Source organism: Myotis daubentonii, chromosome 11 (genome assembly GCF_963259705.1).
Source record: "Myotis daubentonii chromosome 11, mMyoDau2.1, whole genome shotgun sequence".
Classification (NCBI taxonomy): Eukaryota; Metazoa; Chordata; class Mammalia; order Chiroptera; family Vespertilionidae; genus Myotis; species Myotis daubentonii.
Window position 1 is genome coordinate 62,583,454 of NC_081850.1, and position 17,527 is coordinate 62,600,980.

A 17,527-nucleotide genomic window follows, 5' to 3' on the forward strand; every position below is an offset into this window, starting at 1 on the left:
AATTTCTAGTTGGTTCCCCAATATAAGATCGAGGGTCTTATTAGTTTTCGTGTAGAGCTCATTAAGTTTATCGGCAGCTTCTAAACAGTTCTTGAGAGACCTTAAAAGTGTGGTTCTGAACTCTATTTCTTCCATTGACAATTTTGTCCTGTTTCTTTGTCTCCGCATTTTGTTATGCTTCCTTGGTGCACCCCCTAGTGGTCTTTGTTCGCAGTCTTATAGATAAATCTTGATTGCTGTAGCTAATTCCAGGGAGGGTTTGACCTCCAGGCCAAGTGGCTATGAGATTCAGCTGTGTCAGCGGTGAGAGAACTTCTGTCCTCTAGGGAGGTGCTAATCTAGCCTTTGCCTGAGGCTATCCGGCAAATGCCTCTGTGCAGGGCTTGGGCAGGGCGGGTCGAACAGGATCAACAGGGTGGGCCGGAGAGAGCAGTTATGGCGGCTCTCAGTCCTGTCCCAAGGGGCTCTGCCTCTCTGAGTCCCAGCACCCGCTGCAAAGCTGGGAGAGAAAGCTGCACTCGCTCTGACCGAAGCCAGACAGTCCCGCTTCTTCCGCCTGAGTCTGGGTCCCTAAAGACTCGCCCGGATCTGGAGCTCAGAGTCTGCGACTCCCTCCCGATTGAAAACAACAACCGCGCCCTCCGCCGCCAGCCAGCTCCGCGCACTCCGCACCTCAGAATTTGACTTCAGCACTGCGCCTCCTCTGAGTGTCCGTATGCGTTTCTCTTTCCTCCTAGTTGTAGGACTTCCACTCAGCCAGCGCCCCTGTGGTTCTGGGTGATGTCCCTTCCGTTTTTTGGTTTCACTTTTGAAGTAGTTGTTCAAAGCAGCAAACTCCGGCGTTAACCTATGCCGCCATCTTGGTTCTCTCCCAACAAGTTTCTAAATTCATCCTCTGACATCTTTTCAAATTTCTAAGTTACCTGCAAGTCTGAATCTCTAATGAGACAATTCCTCTAGACCAGCGGTTCTCAACCTGTGGGTCGCGACCCCTTTGGAGGTCGAAAGATCCTTTCACAGGGGTCGCCTAAGACCATCGGAAAACACATATATAATTACATGGTGTTTTTGTGATTAATCACTATGCTTTAATTATGTTCAATTTGTAACAATGAAATTGGGGGTCGCCACAACATGAGGAACTGTATTAAAGGATCGAGGCATTAGGAAGGTTGAGAACCACTTCTCTAGACTATGAATGAAAAGTCCTGCCTCAGGCAAAGAGGCATGAAATAAGATTAAGACTGTGGTTGGCCTGGTGACTGCCTTCTGTTGACAAGTAAGCTTAGCTTTCATGTTGAAATTCATACCTACTGTTCAATGCTCCCTCCAGGCCAAGGAAGCCTCCAAAGGAAATAAAATTAAGCAAGCTGAGAAAACAGTTACTGAGAGTTTTCTTCTCAACACTGTATTTTCTTTAGATGTTTAGGTTGGTGAAGGTGGTGCGTGTGTGTAAAACCTTACAGACATAACATTGATATTAAACCAACTTCCAATTTTCTCCTGGAACAACCCAACAAACTACATAACCTAGAGATGCAGAAATAATTTCTTTAAAAAAATTTTAATTGAATTTATTTAAACTAAAATTACAAAACAAAATCAGTCCACTGGCCCTGCATCTGTCCCACTCCCCGCAACTACCAATCTGTTCTCTGTAAGTTTGGTTTATTTATTTTTTAAGAGGACTTATTTTTTAATCCTCACCTTAGGACATGCTTATTAGCGGAAGGGGGGAGGTGGAGAAAAAGGGAGAGAGAAGGAAAGAGAGGGAGAGAGAAAGAAAGGGAGAGAGAAACCGGTATCTATCGGCTGCCTTCCATATGTGCCCCAACTGGTTGGTGATCAAACTAACAACCCAGGTATGTGCCCTGATAGGGAATCAAACCGGCAACCCTTCAGTGCACAGGACAACGCTCAACCAATTGAGCTGCTCCAGTCGGGTGGTTTCTTTCTTTTTTTAGATTCTGCATGTAAGTGAAATCATAAGGGATTTGTCTTTCTCTGGTTTCTTTCTGGCCTCATCAAGAGGCACAGAGCTAAGTAATTGCAAGGGCTCATAAAATTGCAACTCTCTAGATTAGGAAGAAAAAAAGAAATAAAGACTTCATTGACAGTATTTCTAAAAATGGTGAATGTCTTATCTAAACTACCAAATTACAGTCTTCTTTCCCGAGCTATAAGGATGATTATGCTCCTCAGAACCAGGTGGCGGAACAAGCAAAATGCAGGATGAGCTGGGGACAGAGGACAGCTGTGAGCGTTTAGAGCCCCTTTAAGGGCAATGGGCACTGTGCAGCGTGGTTTCCCAGTCACAAGCCTTTGCTCCTTGGAAAATGTTTGGGGATCTGCTTCCCTTTAAAGTTTCAATGCGATTTTTATGAAGATTCCGTTTTGTAAACCTTTAAATCTTTTCTGATTTAACAACTCAAGAGCTGTTGACTCTTGGCCTCCCAGAGATACGGAATAACATCTTTGAACATCTGAAAATAAAAAACCAATAAAAAGCACTAAGTGACTAATTTAACTTCCATTGGCTGGCCATAGCTGAGTGTGTATTTCCTGAACCCTCCCCAGCACATAGGTACAAAACCTGTGATCACTATCATCTCATCACTATTATACACATCCCTTCTCTTCCAACAGATATGGAATAAACTTCTAAGGCGGAGGTTTACTATGTTCCGTCTGTCTTTTTCAACCTCAAGGTTATATTGCAATACCCTTTTTATCAAATCTTCTCTTGGTTTCCCTATCCTATTAACTCACCAAATTTTCACTGAGCACTTTCTATGTGCCAAACACCATGCTAGCAATGGTAAAACGGTGGCAAAGAAGTCAGACCCAGCTCCTACTTTCAGAAAGCTTACCAACTAGCGAGAAAGACAACTAATGAAGCATTTATACACTGTGTATTAAGTTCCAATAGGACAAGTACAACATGCTATGGGGACACACAGCAGGGGCATCTTACCTAGTCTAGTGAGTGCCAGCAATGCTTTCCATTAAAAAGTCACTTTAAGTATAGACCAGTGGTCGGCAAACTCATTAGTCAACAGAGCCAAATAGCAACAGCATAATGATTGAAATTTATTTTGAGAGCCAAATTTTTTAAACTTAAACTATATAGGTAGGTACATTGTTATTAACTTCATTAGGGTACTCCTAAGCTGGCCTTTGCTAAAAACGTCCTCAATGTGATTGAGGTACGTTCGCTGAGGTCAACCCCTTCCAACTCTCCCATCTACACTCATCTTGTAGCCAGACTCACTCAACTCGTGCACGAACCGCGCGCACCTCCCTGCGCTGCGTATCCCGTGGCCTGCCTGCGCCCAGTCTCCCGTCATCCAACCGACCGACCCGCCCCCCCTTCTTCTAACGCCACTTCTTCAAAATAGACTCGCCCAGGCCGAAAACCGACTTCTGCACATGGGCCACGAAGTTTCAATCGCACTGTACGTGCGCACCCGCATTTTGTGGAAGAGCCACACTCAAGGGGCCAGAGAGCCACATGTGGCTCACGAGCCGTGGTTTGCAGACCACTGGTGTAGAGTAGACCATGATACTGGATTTGTCTAGAAAGCGGGTGGTATTCTTTACCGAGGGAAAAACAAGTGCATAGATGACACTGACTTCAGGGAACTAAAACAAGTTCAAGATAGCTAGAAAATAAAACGTAAGGCGGGCAGCAGAGAGAGGAGTCTGAAGAGGTAGACAGAAAGAAGCCATGAAAAGTTTCTATTTTACCTTGAAGGCCATGTAAAGCCACTGTGGGAATTTTCAGTACAGAGGAGCATAACGTTGATGCTTCAGGAAAACCAGAGAGGCTTTGTGGGGGTGCAAAAATAATTTTCCTCATGTTAGCATAGGCAGCTAGATATTAATAAAGAAAAGGAGCAAAGGGAATCGACATTATTGGGCGATTGGGGATCATCATGAACTGAGGAGCTGAGTGAGATAACAAGCTTGCTTCACCAGGAAATTGCGGCATTCATAGGCTCCCCAGGGAACCTCTGCATCCTACACCCTGGGGACCTAATCCCTACAGTTACCAGGGGAGGGGGAGGAATAAAAAGAGCAGGAGAAATTCCTCTGCTGGGTACAAGCGCAGAAGCCAGGTGGCACGGGGGAGGTGCTTCCACTTTGAGACATGCACAGTAGGAACTAAGATGGTGATCACAAAGCCGATTGGGCTGGATGAGGGACACAGCACCCCAGAAGATCTAGGAGATGGATTGCTTAGGGGGAGGGCCCAGTGCCAGCCCAAGAAAGACTGGGAAGTGGATTGGTTATTTTGAAAGGGTGCCTGGTCCTTCCCAAGCCTGAGATAATATAATCAGCCTAACAAGGGCATGTGGGATCTCTCTCTCTCCTGGGAACAGAAGCTAACCTAGGGGGATGGGGACAGGGACTGAACTGGACGGAACAAATAGCACAGAGGAAGCACCTCCCTCTGGATGCTGGCCTTTGCTCTGAGCCTGATGAAGACAAGGCTGGCCTTCTTTCACAACGATTTTGCTTCTACGATAAATCCTACCACTACACCTGACCCTCCCATATGTGGGCACCCGGAATGCTTTCCTTGTGAGTCCATGAGAGGACCCCATTTCCACTGGCAACACTCCCGCCTCTAAATTCCTCTAGCTGCACTAACAATCAAATCAACATAAGAAAGATCAGCAGGAAACATGTCTACAATTTATTACAAGTGTACACTTGGGGTGTCATAAGATATGAGACCCAAAGATACATTGGACAAAGATACCTGAGGATTATATGCCACTTTGGACAAAGGAGAGGGGAGGCAGGGGTTTGGGATTTCAAAGGAAACGCGGGCAATTCATAGGCAGCTGAGAGGGGGCAAACCCCTTGTAAACCAATTCCTGCTGGGCCACGCGGAGACAATGGGGCACAGAAGGAAACTCAACACACAGGCTTTGCCGGACTGCTACCTGTCTGCCACGTTTAGTTTATAATAAGATGCTAAGGTGATGCTCCTTTCCTTTAAGCAGGTTTTTCTATCTGAATTTCTTTAGATAGGCAAGGAGGGAAAGTCAAAAGTTCCTTCTGAGTCTTCCGTTTCTTAATAACCAGCTTAAAATCAATATCCCAAAAGGTATATTTTGGGGGGGAGTTCGTAATAACTCTTCCCTAGAGAAAGATAAACCTGAGCTCCTAAGGACCACATCCAATTGTCGCCTTTGGGGGTATCAAGGTGTGACAGAGGGCAATGGAAGACGATGCCGAGAACGACATTCCTGGAAGAGTTCCTGGGACAGTCCTGCTTCTGCCTTACAGGTTTTTCTGAGCTTTGACATTCAGAGGCTGCTCAGCCTTTGGTAGGAGTGAAATATGTACATCAAATCAAGTCTGATTGTCCTGTCCAAATATCAAGAAAGTACTCCAAGCCGTATGATTGCAGGAGCGTTTTTGTCCTTTCAAACAGCCCCAGTGTTAACAGAGAAGAGAAAGGTTCTGATTGCTGACTGAATCAGCCCAACGTTGTGGGAAGCCCAATGCTTTGCGACATTCGCCACCAGCTCATACTGCATTCACCACTGTGGGCAGGGAGTCCTCCCTCCTACATCTCTCCTCAAGTGGACAGTTGATCATCCGTCTGAAGACAGATGGTAGTACATAGAAAGTCTTGCAAATGGGTCTTTTCAGCCATCGGTGCCTGCACCTGCAGCTAGAGGGCAAGTCTGCCTAATGAAATGCAACCATCCACTGCTATTCACACTATAACGTCAGAATTCCCAGGAGAAGCCAAACGTTCCACAGCTCATGCCTCAGTAGAGACTATTCCTTCACAGCCCATTCGTTCCTTCAACTAGGAATTGAACACATTCCAAGTACAAAACACTGTTAACAGGTGCTTTGGATACACCAGTAACTAAAACTGACATGGCCCCTGCAGTCACAGCAACCAGTCTAGCGGGAAAAGAAAAGACAGATATGCAGTCAAGAGTCATTTAGTGAATGCTTACACCTTGAATATGCCATCAACCTCTAGGCAGGAGGTTAGAAGATCTTTCTCTGAGGCATTTACTAGCCCAAAAAGGGAACGCCAAAGCACTGTCATCGAAGGTTGCACAAGACAATGGCCCGACCAGACTGTATCATAGTAACATACATAACCCACTCACAGCTCTTGAGTGAGTGTCGCACTCTTAATATGAGCCAAGAGCCAAAAATATCTGGTCTCTGATATCATGATTATGTTGTGTTAATACTATAAAAATGAAGAGATTTTACAGATATAATTAAGTCTCTAATCAGTTGGCTTTAATCAAAAGAAAAGTATGCTGGGTGGGGCAGGCTTAATAAGGTGAGCCCTTTAATAAAGGGTTTTAGCAGAGACAGAAGTCGGAAAAATACTGGCCAGCTGGCCTTGAGGAAGCAAACATCCATGTATGAATGGCCTGGAGAAGTGGCCTACAGGAGCTGCACGCCTCAGTTCTGCCAATAATAAACAAGCTTGGAAGAAGACCCCAATCCACACATAAAAACCCCAGCTGCAGCTGACCCCTTGACTGTGGCCTTGTCAGATTCCAAGCCAAAGACCAGCTGAGTTGTGACTGGACTCCTGACCCCTGGGGATGACTACAATAAACGTATGTTGTTTTAAATCACTAAATTAGTGGTAATTTGTTATGGATTATAGAAAACTGATATAGACTTGTATACTAAAAAAGATACGATTTTATTTACAAAAATAATACCTCTCGGCCCAAACCAATATGCTCAATTAATATTTGACAAAGGAGGCAAGAACATACAATGGAGCCAAGATAGTCTCTTCAATAAATGGTGTTGGGAAAATTGGACAGATATATGCAAGAAAATGAAACTAGACCACCAACTTACACCATACACAAAAATAAACTCAAAATGGATAAAGGACTTAAATGTACGACGGGAAACCATAAAAATTCTAGAAGAATCCAAAGGCAACAAAATCTCAGACATATGCCGAAGCAATTTCTTCACTGATACTGCTCCTAGGGCACTTGAAACTAAAGAAAAAATGAACAAATGGGACTACATCAAAATAAAAAGCTTCTGCACAGCAAAAGAAACCATCAACAAAACAACGAGAAAACCCACTGTGTGTGAAAACATATTTGCCAATGTCATATCTGATAAGGGCCTAATCTCCAAAATTTATAAGGAACTCATACAACTTAACAAAAGGAAGATAAACAATCCAATCAAAAAATGGGCAAAGGACCTAAATAGACACCTTTCAAAAGAGGACATTCAGAAAGCCAAGAGACATATGAAAACATGCTCAAAGTCACTAATCATCCGAGAGATGCAAATCAAAACAGCAATGAGGTACCATCTCACACCTGTCAGACTGGCTATCATCAACAAATCAACAAACGACAAGTGCTGGAGAGGATGTGGAGAAAAAGGAACACTTGTGCACTGCTGGTGGGAATGCAGACTGGTGCAGCCACTATGGAAGACAGTATGGAGTTTCCTTAAAAAACTGAAAATGGAACTCCCATTTGACCCTGTGATCCCACTTCTAGGAATATATCCCAAGAAACCAGAAACACCAATCAGAAAGGATATATGCACCCCTATGTTCATAGCAGCACAATTCACCATAGCTAAGATCTGGAAACAGCCTAAGTGCCCATCAGTAGATGAATGGATTAGAAAACTGTGGTACATCTACACGATGGAATACTATGCTGCTCTAAAAAGGAAGGAACTCTTACCATTTGCAACGTCATGGATGGAACTGGAGAGCATTATTGCTAAGTGAAATAAGCCAGTCAATGAAGGAAAAATACCACATGATCTCACTCATTCATGGACAATAGAGACCATTATAAACTTTTGAACAATAATAGATACAGAGGCAGAGCTGCCTCAAACAGATTGTCAAACTGCAGCGGGAAGGCCGGGGAGGGTTGGGGGGCAGGAGGTAGGGGGGTAAGAGATCAACTAAAGGACTTGTATGCATGCATATAAGCATAACCAATGGACATAAGACACTGGGGGATAGGGGAGGCTAGGGGACTGTCTAGGGCGGGGGGATAAAATGGATACATATGTAATACCCTTTGTAATACTTTAAGCAATAAAAAAAAATAAATAAATAAATAAAAATAAAATAATACCTCAATAAACCAGACTGGAAAAAAATACAATAGCAGACATGGAAATCTCTATGGCAGTTTTAGAAGTTAAAGTAATCACCCAGAAAATAGGGCCAAAGAGACAGAAAATAGAAGAGCAAATAAAAGATGACAAAATGACATGACCAGTGTATGAGGATCAGCATTAAATAAAAGTAAGTTTCTAATAGGGGGAGAAGGAAATCATTAACAAAATGTTTCAGGAACAATTTCAGAACTGCAGAACATAAATTTCTAGTTTTAATGGTCACAAAAGCACTGAATAAAAGTGACAATCAGAACAACAGAAAAAATGGATTTTAAAAAAAAGGAAGATCCTACAGGCCTTCAAACAGTTGAATTACAAAGAATCGGGAATCAGAACTGCTTTACAGTTTTAACAACTGTGGGAGGTAGAAGACAGGGAAGAAATAACAATTTAAAGAGAAACATTTTAAACAGGCAAGCTATCAATGGGTGCTATTTACGACTTCAGGAAAAGCCTCTTCAGACATGCATGGTCTCCAAGTTGACCTGCCATGCATGCTTGCCTATCACAGATCCATGTATTGCATTTGATGATCCTCTACCTTGCATCTTTAATCTGGCATACCATGTCCCAAAATAGTCTTTTATATTTTCCACCTATTTTTGGTCATTCATGACATTAACTAAATTCTAACCCAACTGAGTTTTCAAATGTTCCTGGTACACAAAACCCAGTGATTTCTCTCTACTCAGTGTCTACTACCACCTTTAGCAGAGTGTAGGCGCTGAAACACCTCTATCCTGGCGGACCACTCGGGTCAAGAAGGCAGAGATCATTCCGCTTTAACTCACCGCTGACTCTGAGCAGGCCACGGAGTCTGGTTTGCCATGGGCACTGAGTTCGTGGGACTCACTAGCATGGCACTATAGATGTTGGAAGCGACCACAAGTATGCAGAGAAGAATGGGCCCGATGATTGCTCCTTCCAGGCCCAGGTAGTATGCTCCGCCAGCCACGGCCAGGCCTGTCAAGTAAGGATGGCCACCTCTGGAATAAAGAGCACACAGATTAGCTCATGACTTTTAACAAACATAAACCCTGGAGTAAATTTGAAATACATTCTCTAACACAATGGCCATTCTCCAATACACCAGGCTTTTGACTATATTATCGCTCTCTTCAGATTATCTCAATGTGGATAACTGAATATTGTAATAACATTGAGATGGAAGAATTTTCTTGCCTACATATCATGTCTGACCTTTGCCTTTTATATAGGTCCAGCAACTGGAGGAGTGAAGTCAGTGCTGTTAACAGGTACCTAGCACCCATTACATGGCTAACTGAAGTGGGTTAATGTCGGCTTAGGATTGGTTATATCAATCACCTATTAGGTTTCCCTCCATTAAGACAATTAAGTGAGCCCAATTTAGCATATAATTAACTAATTATGCTTTTTTAAAGATGATGACAATACAATAGCATTCCTGTTCCTCATAGGTTAGACTTCTGACAACCCCCAAAAGTATACTAGTAGTTTTTAGTGTAGGTAGTGCTAAAAGGCCTCATGAGGAAAAGGCCTGTCAGAAAATCCAAGATTTTTATTTCACAGGAGAGTCATAATTGCCCTCCAGCATATCACAGTATCACTTACATAACTGGAACAAAATAAGATAGATTACAGCAGCACAGCACAATGATAATGATAACAGGGACCACTGACATGAGGGGAACCAGGAAAAGGGTATGCTGTTTGTTTCTAGTTTTTAAACATACATGACTACAACAATTCAGTAAGGGGCAAATAACTATATACCCTCGAAGGATGTTTTATATTATGTTATAGTTCAATAAGTAACATGTGAAATAAGCCAGTCTTCAGAAAACCAATACATTATATTCACAATTTGTTTTCCTTTTTCCAAAAAAAGGATACAGGGCAGTATTCCATGTATGTTATGTCAATAAATGATACATTTAAGTAAAGTTCTATCAAAAACGCTTACTGCTTAAAAAAAATGTCCTGAGAGCTTTTAAGAAAAAGCTTAATTTATGCAAAACCTTTCATGTCCTAATAATGCTGATTAAATAAGGTATTTTATTATTAAGAAAAAATTTACATATAAATTTTAAATTTTACCTAATATAAAACATGCAGTAAAGTTTAAAGAAATGAAAGCTCTTTGATATAAACTGTGTACCTATTCCTACTATTTACATATCAGTTGTTAAGCACTAGTTACCACACTCTGATTTCTCTCTCAAGTTTTAGGCATTAAAGCTCCTAGGAGGCTTGTGTTCAGAGTTGCTTGTTGCTTGTTGCTCTGGACCTCTGGAGCTGCAGAGCAGTTCTACTTCATTTGTTTTCTACTTTAACTTACTAGAGAGAAAACAAAGGACATAGAATTTGTCCTCATATAATTTCAAATTAGCTGAAGGGTGTACCCTTTCTATAAACTCAGACCACATCTAACCTTATTGTGACGATGAGTTTTACTGAAAGAAAACTTACTACTAGTATGATAGCTTCGGTAGGCTGTATCCTGAATTTAAGGAGTTGGTTAACATTCAACATCTGGTGACATCCCACATTCAAATAAACAATGTGAATCTGAATATGTAACTAAATGAGACTTGGCTTGATTTATTAAGTAAATCAAGCCAGTTCTAAAATAAATATCAAAATCTACAAAATATATCTATACTAATAAGGAGCTAATATGCTAATGGTCGACATGCCGTAACGGGTAACGACCAGCTCATTAGCATATTAGCTGGGGTGTTGCTCTGGAGACGGGGTGGAAGCGGGGAGGCACCTGGAGGAAGTGGGGCCATCCTGTGCCGGGGAGGGCAGGGGTGAGAGCCCATAGAGCCCCCCTCAACAGTCCTTCGCCACCCACTGCTCACACTGAGTGCCCTGCAGCCCGCCTGCTAGGGGAAGGAGCACAGCACAGCAGGCAGGAGGCTTCCACGCTCTCCTCCAGCGCCATGACGGGGGGCAGACGGAGCAGCCACATTGCTCGGAGACAGGGCGGAAGTGGGGAGGCGCCCAGAGAAGGCGGGACCAGCCCGAGGCGACTGAGGGACTGAGGGCGGAGCTTGAAGCGGCCAGAGAGGCCACAGGATTTGGGGGCTGGGCCAGGCTCGCTGGAGCTCTGCGTGGACAGGTTCGGGTGTCAAGGCAGGGCTGCAGGTGGGTGGGCAGCATTGTGCGATTTCCGATCGCAAGCTGGGCTCCTAGTATATATATATTTTGATATCATGAGGCTCAAGTTTGGCTTCTGTCTTAAATTTAACCTGTACCCATCAAAGAACCATACTATCTAACATCTTAAATAAGAGAGCTGTTTGTCAAATATTTAGCTTGATGAGATTTGGTTTTACATGGAAATCACCAGACATACAACTTAATAATGTCTTTTCTCCAAAAGCAAAGACTTTCTGAAAATAATCACAAACTTGTTACTTTGAATATTTTATGTACATCTAGTAACATTTCTTTCCTATGTTACTCATATTTTTGTTTTAACTCAGGGTCTTATTTATGATAAAGTATACTTACATGATACCAAAATACCTTAAAAACAATATTAATTATGTTAAATTAAACTTTGATTATATAGTGGGATCACAGAAGGCTACTTCACTAAAAACTCCCACCCCTTATCATTTCTCCCATCTCCAAAAGAAATATAAAAACGCTCCTTTAAAAATGCCACAGAAATCCCTGGACATGATTCCTGGAAACTCTATAGGATACTTACCCTGAAATATCAGAATAGATGGCAGTATCTACAAAGTATGTTGGCAAGAGATGAAAAACCAGCAGTAAGACAGCTTTGCATCCTAAGCCTTGTGTAAGCCACAGGTCTAGAACTGCAGGTATTGCTGCCCAGTATGTCCCCAGAAATGGCACTGCTCCAAGGATTGCTGCTAAAGCTAGTAAAAGATTAATTAAGAAATGCAACTGAACATCATCAGCAAAACAGCAAAACAGCAGAATCTAAGCAGCTCCTCCCATTTGAAAATTTCCACCAAAACAAGTTAAGTAGCAACTCAAGTTTTCAGGGAATGTTATGTCCTGTTTAACTAACTTTGCTAGTTAAATGAAGGTCTGAGATCTTAAAACTTGATCTTGAAAATCTTTCTAAAATGTGTGTCTACTTCATGACTCTATTCTTTAGCAACCAAATTTTTGTGTCTTGTGGTTATTTTGAATCAATGGTAGTTAATTAATATACACTCCTATAACATAACTATAGAACATTGGTCAAAATTTGTACTGAGTCCAAAGCCAAATCAGTTTCAATAGCTTAGAGATGAGTCTTTACCTTGATTCTTTCTAATAAAAAAATGAAATGTAATTTAAAAATAACAAAACACCAGCTTGTTGAGGATCTTACTCAAGCTTGTCTCCTGCCAGAACCTTACATGAAAGCACTCTACAGAGAGTTGGGCTCTCCTGATTGAAGTCAAGCAGACGTGGGTTCCAGTTCGGTCCTAACCATGAACCAGGCCTGTGACTTTGGAACACTTTGGTTTCTCATCTACACGACAGACATCAGCTGCCCTGCCTGCCTCGTAGGGCTGTCGTGATCAACCTCCCTGCACTCAGGGTGCTTGCATGTCGGAGGATGGCTTTGTGGAAAACAACGTAGGGAAGAACCTGAATGAACTTGGGAATGTAAAGGAGGATGGGAGCACAGACCACAGTGGAAAAAACTGGTGGTAGAGGCACGTGTGGAAGGCAGATATATTAGGAAGACAAGCAGCCACGGAAATAAAGGTAGAAAAAGTGGAAGGAGAGGAGCAGCGATAACACGGAGGAAAGTAAAAGATGGTCATTAAACCGTCCTGGTGCGTATGGAATGTGGGTATTACCAGAATAGACCTCAAGAGGTGTGGGGACGGTTTGTGGGCCCTCAGAAGCATTCATCTTGCCCATGGGACAACCTCCTTTATGGGGCAAAGCTATTTGATCAACTCCCTGCTTCCTGCCAGTCAGTTCAGTTCAAACACTTATTGAGTGCCTATTATGGGCTAGGTGTTGTGCTTAGTAATAGGACATTCATTCATTCAACAAACAGTACACAGTGCTTTCTATATGCTGGGTATTATTGTAGCTACTGGGGATACAGCAATAAATTAACATGACAAATTGTATTTCTGTTCCTAATTTGAACTAGATTTGATCTCAAACTTTTAGTATTTTTAATTTGGGGAATAGGACATTTCCCAATGTATGTAAAATGGCTTAACTTTCCTTAAATAGAGGACAGTGAAAGTTATGACATAGTCGTTACCTGATGGTATGAAGACAATATTAATGCCAAATATAGTATGAGTCAGCCAGGTGTACAATCCATAGAAGCCAGCCATTTTGAGGGAAGCATCAAACACCCCTCTAGAGGACCCAAAGATAAAAGGGAAAGTAAATGAACATAGTATATTGTGATTCAGAAAAATCCCTCTTTCTGGGCTTCTGGCTACTTTGTTACAAATCTGATAACAGCTTCAATTTTTCCATTGCCTGAGAATGCAGTTTTCATTTTGTTCTATAGAAACATAAAGACTTCTTTTAAAACCCAGAAATGTTTTCTAAACTATTCTTTACATTTCTTTCTGATGAAAAGATAAGTGGAATAAAACACCTTTAAATACCCTAGTCACTGAGATAATTAATCAATTTTTCACTTCTAAAGCAGATCTTTTACTGCCAAAATAGGTGAAAGGAAAATCAAGTGTGAATATCATATTTCTGAGGATACAGTTAAACTCTAAGATCTCTAGGCTGTGGCCAGTCCTCCCCTTTGGGAAGAGCAAGGGAGGGATAACAGAACTTGTGCTCGGCAGCCTCATTTCTTCAACTATTCAACCAAGCCTACAAAGTAACTTCTACAAATGCCAACTATCAAAGAATGCATGACATTAGGAGAGAATTTATGAAAAAAAAAGAGAGAAAAAAGAAAAAGAAAACCAAACATATTAACTCCAAAGTAAAATCAGAGACAAAAATACAAGAGGTGGGGGGCAATGGAGATAAGGACACATATGTAATACCTTAATCAATAAAGAAAAAAAAAGAAAAAGAAAACCTCCCTAAGTCATATTCCCTAAAAACATTATATACACATACATACATACATACACACACAGAGGGGTAAAAACAGATACTCATATTCGGTGATTAATAGGAATGAAATACAAAAGAAAGTGCAGTCTCAGGCACTTCATTTGTGCTTTTCAAGTGGAAATTATTAAGACAGTACTGTGTCAGAAGCAGCAAATTTTAAGCTATCACAAAATTACAAACATCGGGATTGTGGAGGGCACAGGAGAGGCACGCTCACATGCTCATGAGAAGAAAAAGCTCTCTGCAATGGAAAAGGCAGAGGCTGTCGCAGCAAAGGTGGCACTGAACCCACAAAAGGAAGCACCAAGCTTTTTCAAAGTAGCCCAAGAGGTTTCCTGTCAGAGCACAGTCAAGCTCTGGAACCTACTGATTCAGTCATTTCATAGGGTTTGGAGACATGGATTTGGGGACAAGTGGCTCCCCAAATGTGAAACCTTCTTTGGCACCCTGACCAGCAGCTTTCACTCAAGAATGTCTTAAAAGTGCCATGTGACCTCTGACAATAAGGACACAGATTAAAGTGGTATCAAAAAGACTGAAAGGAATGGAGATGGCCCACAGGAAATATAAAAAATGTAAATAGTAACCGAATAGAGGAGACAGAGGGAAAGGAAAACGGCAAAGGGGGAAAGCATGGCAGTGTTTCAAAGGCATGGAGAAGCCCAGAATGGAGGGAACATGGAAGAAAAGGGAATACATTTAGTTTGGGCAATGGTTAGAAAAAAAAGGAAGATGAGGTAGCTGGAAATAAGAGACGAGGCCTAAGAGAGATACGCCAGACGGGATTACTCACAGAAAAGGATAAGCTACCCCAAGGGGAAAGCCTGGAGAAAATGGGCCAATGGACTGTGTTCTCAAAGGACCCACAGACAAACACTACACCAGCCAGAGATAACGCAATCACTTCTGGAGTAGGAAGAAAATCACTTCAGTGTGGTATTCCCAGAGACCAAGGGAGAAAGAAGCTTTTGAAAAGAAGGGAATAATAATAGATCAACCACCACAGAGAATTAATGAGAATAACGTCTAAGAAAAAAAGTACAGAATTTGACTAGAACTGGGGGAGTCAATGAGAAAAGATATAGTTGTAGTGCTTTCATCTACCTTACATTATTTACGAAATGTTAAGCCAAAAAAGAAGTTGACACAAAGGTGCAACAGAATATCACAACTGAATCATCTGCCGGGGTGGCAAGGAGGCAACACTCAACTCAAAAAGGACCACTTGCAGGAAACAGCACAGCCCTCTTTCTTCTGTCTTTAAATATTGACTGTTCGTAATTTTCTCACTAAAGCACTGTTTAAGTAGTTTTGTAGACCCTAAATGCATTATATATTGCTTGCAGTTACTAAACATATTTATGCAACTCAATGAGGGAGGAAAAGACAATATATTCCCCCCTATTGGGGGAATTATCGGAAGTATTACTTCTGATCTGATACACAAGCTTTATAAAACAGCAGAGAAAAATCCTCTAACCATTTACTAAGAACATTTTTAACTCCCTGAAATGCCTAGCCATTTTTCTTCTCTCTTTTTTCTGTCTCAGCTTTATTGAACTATAATTTATAAACAGTAAATCTCACCAACTTTAAGTACATAATTCAGTAAATTTTGATAAATTTATACAGTTTCATAACCACTGCGGCAATCAAGACATAAAACATTTCTATCACCCCCAACAGTTCCCTCATCCCCTTTTATAGTCAATCCCTCCCTAAACCTGGGTCTCGGAAAGCCACTGGATATGCTTTCTGTCACTACAGTTTTGCCTTCTCTACAGGAGAGTTAGGGAAGGAGACATGAGGACAGAAGTGAAATAGGAGAGAAAAAGGGATAGGAAGATGCTAACTAAAAAATTAACAAGGGGTTGCTTCAATTATATAGGCAAATAGTAAACATTTGAATCTCAACACCAGTTCTATTGTAAGCCTATTAAAATAAATTTAGCAATTTTTAAAGAAACACAATGAGAAACTAAATACAAGACAAAGTTTTTTAAGGTCATTTTCCTTGGAAACTTAAAGAAGTAAATGGTTAGGTTTATTAGACCAATCTTTAACCAAGTAGGTTAAATAGGCATTACATTTACTGATTTGGTTATTATTTAAGAACTCTAGCTAATTTAATTTCCCAATTATGCATAAGAAAGTCTGTCTCTCTATTCCGGTATTAGGAGAGATATCTCTTCAAATAAATGAAAATACATTTTCTAACAGCTTTAAATTCTCCCTTACACATTTCAAATACATGTTTATAACCTTAAATCATGAGAAGTTCTTTCCAATGAAAATTCACTTTGCTCCAAGTAAAAAATGAAAGTGCTGATTTACTAAATGATCAACACTGATTTTTTTAAAAATCCCCAAATACTGTTAGTCCTCCAAAATTGGGGGATAGACATGGGAAGCATGTTCACTTTCCAAATGAAAATCTCACAATACGTACATCCTACCCACTGGCACTGAAAAGCTGCAATTCCACAAGCAAGAGCCATACCCGTGTGCATGCACTCATGTGAAAATATCACACACACTAAATTGCACTGAGGCCGTGGAACATGCAACTTAGTAATGTGCAATATCTCCACCAGAGCAAGCAGAATGGGAGCATCAGGGAAGAGGGTATGATGCAAACACTCAGGACACAACATGCTCTAAGGGCAGGAAAATGGTTTGGGAATGAAGGATGCATGCCACTGACTCAAAAATCCATGAAATGAAAACCCAACCACAAATGCATTTAATTTAGACTGCTTATTCAGAATTGCGAATAACAATTAAGGTTCAAAATTTCAATGAGACGGTGATTATACAGTAACCGCATATTTCGAAAGGCAAAGCCTGAAGAACAAAGACATGTTCACTGTCTGGTCATGCAATTAACTCCCAATTTCAATTCCACCTTTAAGTTATTAATGGACCACATAAATGAGTTTAAAGAGCGGCTTAACTGCAGCATTGATGATGAATAATGATTGATGCTTATGAAGTCTGTTAATCACTGATAATTTGAAGACTAAACTACACTCTCCGCACACTCTAATAGCATTTTCATAATCATCTGTACAATATTTTTCCTCTTAACATTTTTCTCCATGAAGAGCTATGTTCCATCTTGAAGACAATCATTCAGAATGAAAAGTTCAACAGGAGCCCTTAAAACTAGAACCCACTGCCCTCATACACATGAGAAGGATCTTCAGAGGCATCGATGTAAAACCCATACATTTTTCTTTAAGTCTTGAATTTGACCCAGAAAAAAAAAATAGAC

General features: G+C 41.2%; 1 protein-coding gene across 2 annotated transcripts in view; it reads right to left on the minus strand.

Moving 5' to 3' along the window:
* TMEM245 (transmembrane protein 245) overlaps positions 1-17,527 on the minus strand; it is a 75,568-nt gene that overhangs the window by 8,874 nt on the left and 49,167 nt on the right. For both annotated transcript variants that reach the window (XM_059657587.1, XM_059657586.1), the window contains 3 exons: positions 13,424-13,524; positions 11,885-12,059; positions 8,973-9,167 (listed from right to left, as the gene is read on the minus strand). In XM_059657587.1, coding sequence (XP_059513570.1) covers positions 8,973-9,167; positions 11,885-12,059; positions 13,424-13,524 — 471 coding nt within the window. The remainder of the gene's footprint in view (positions 1-8,972; positions 9,168-11,884; positions 12,060-13,423; positions 13,525-17,527) is intronic.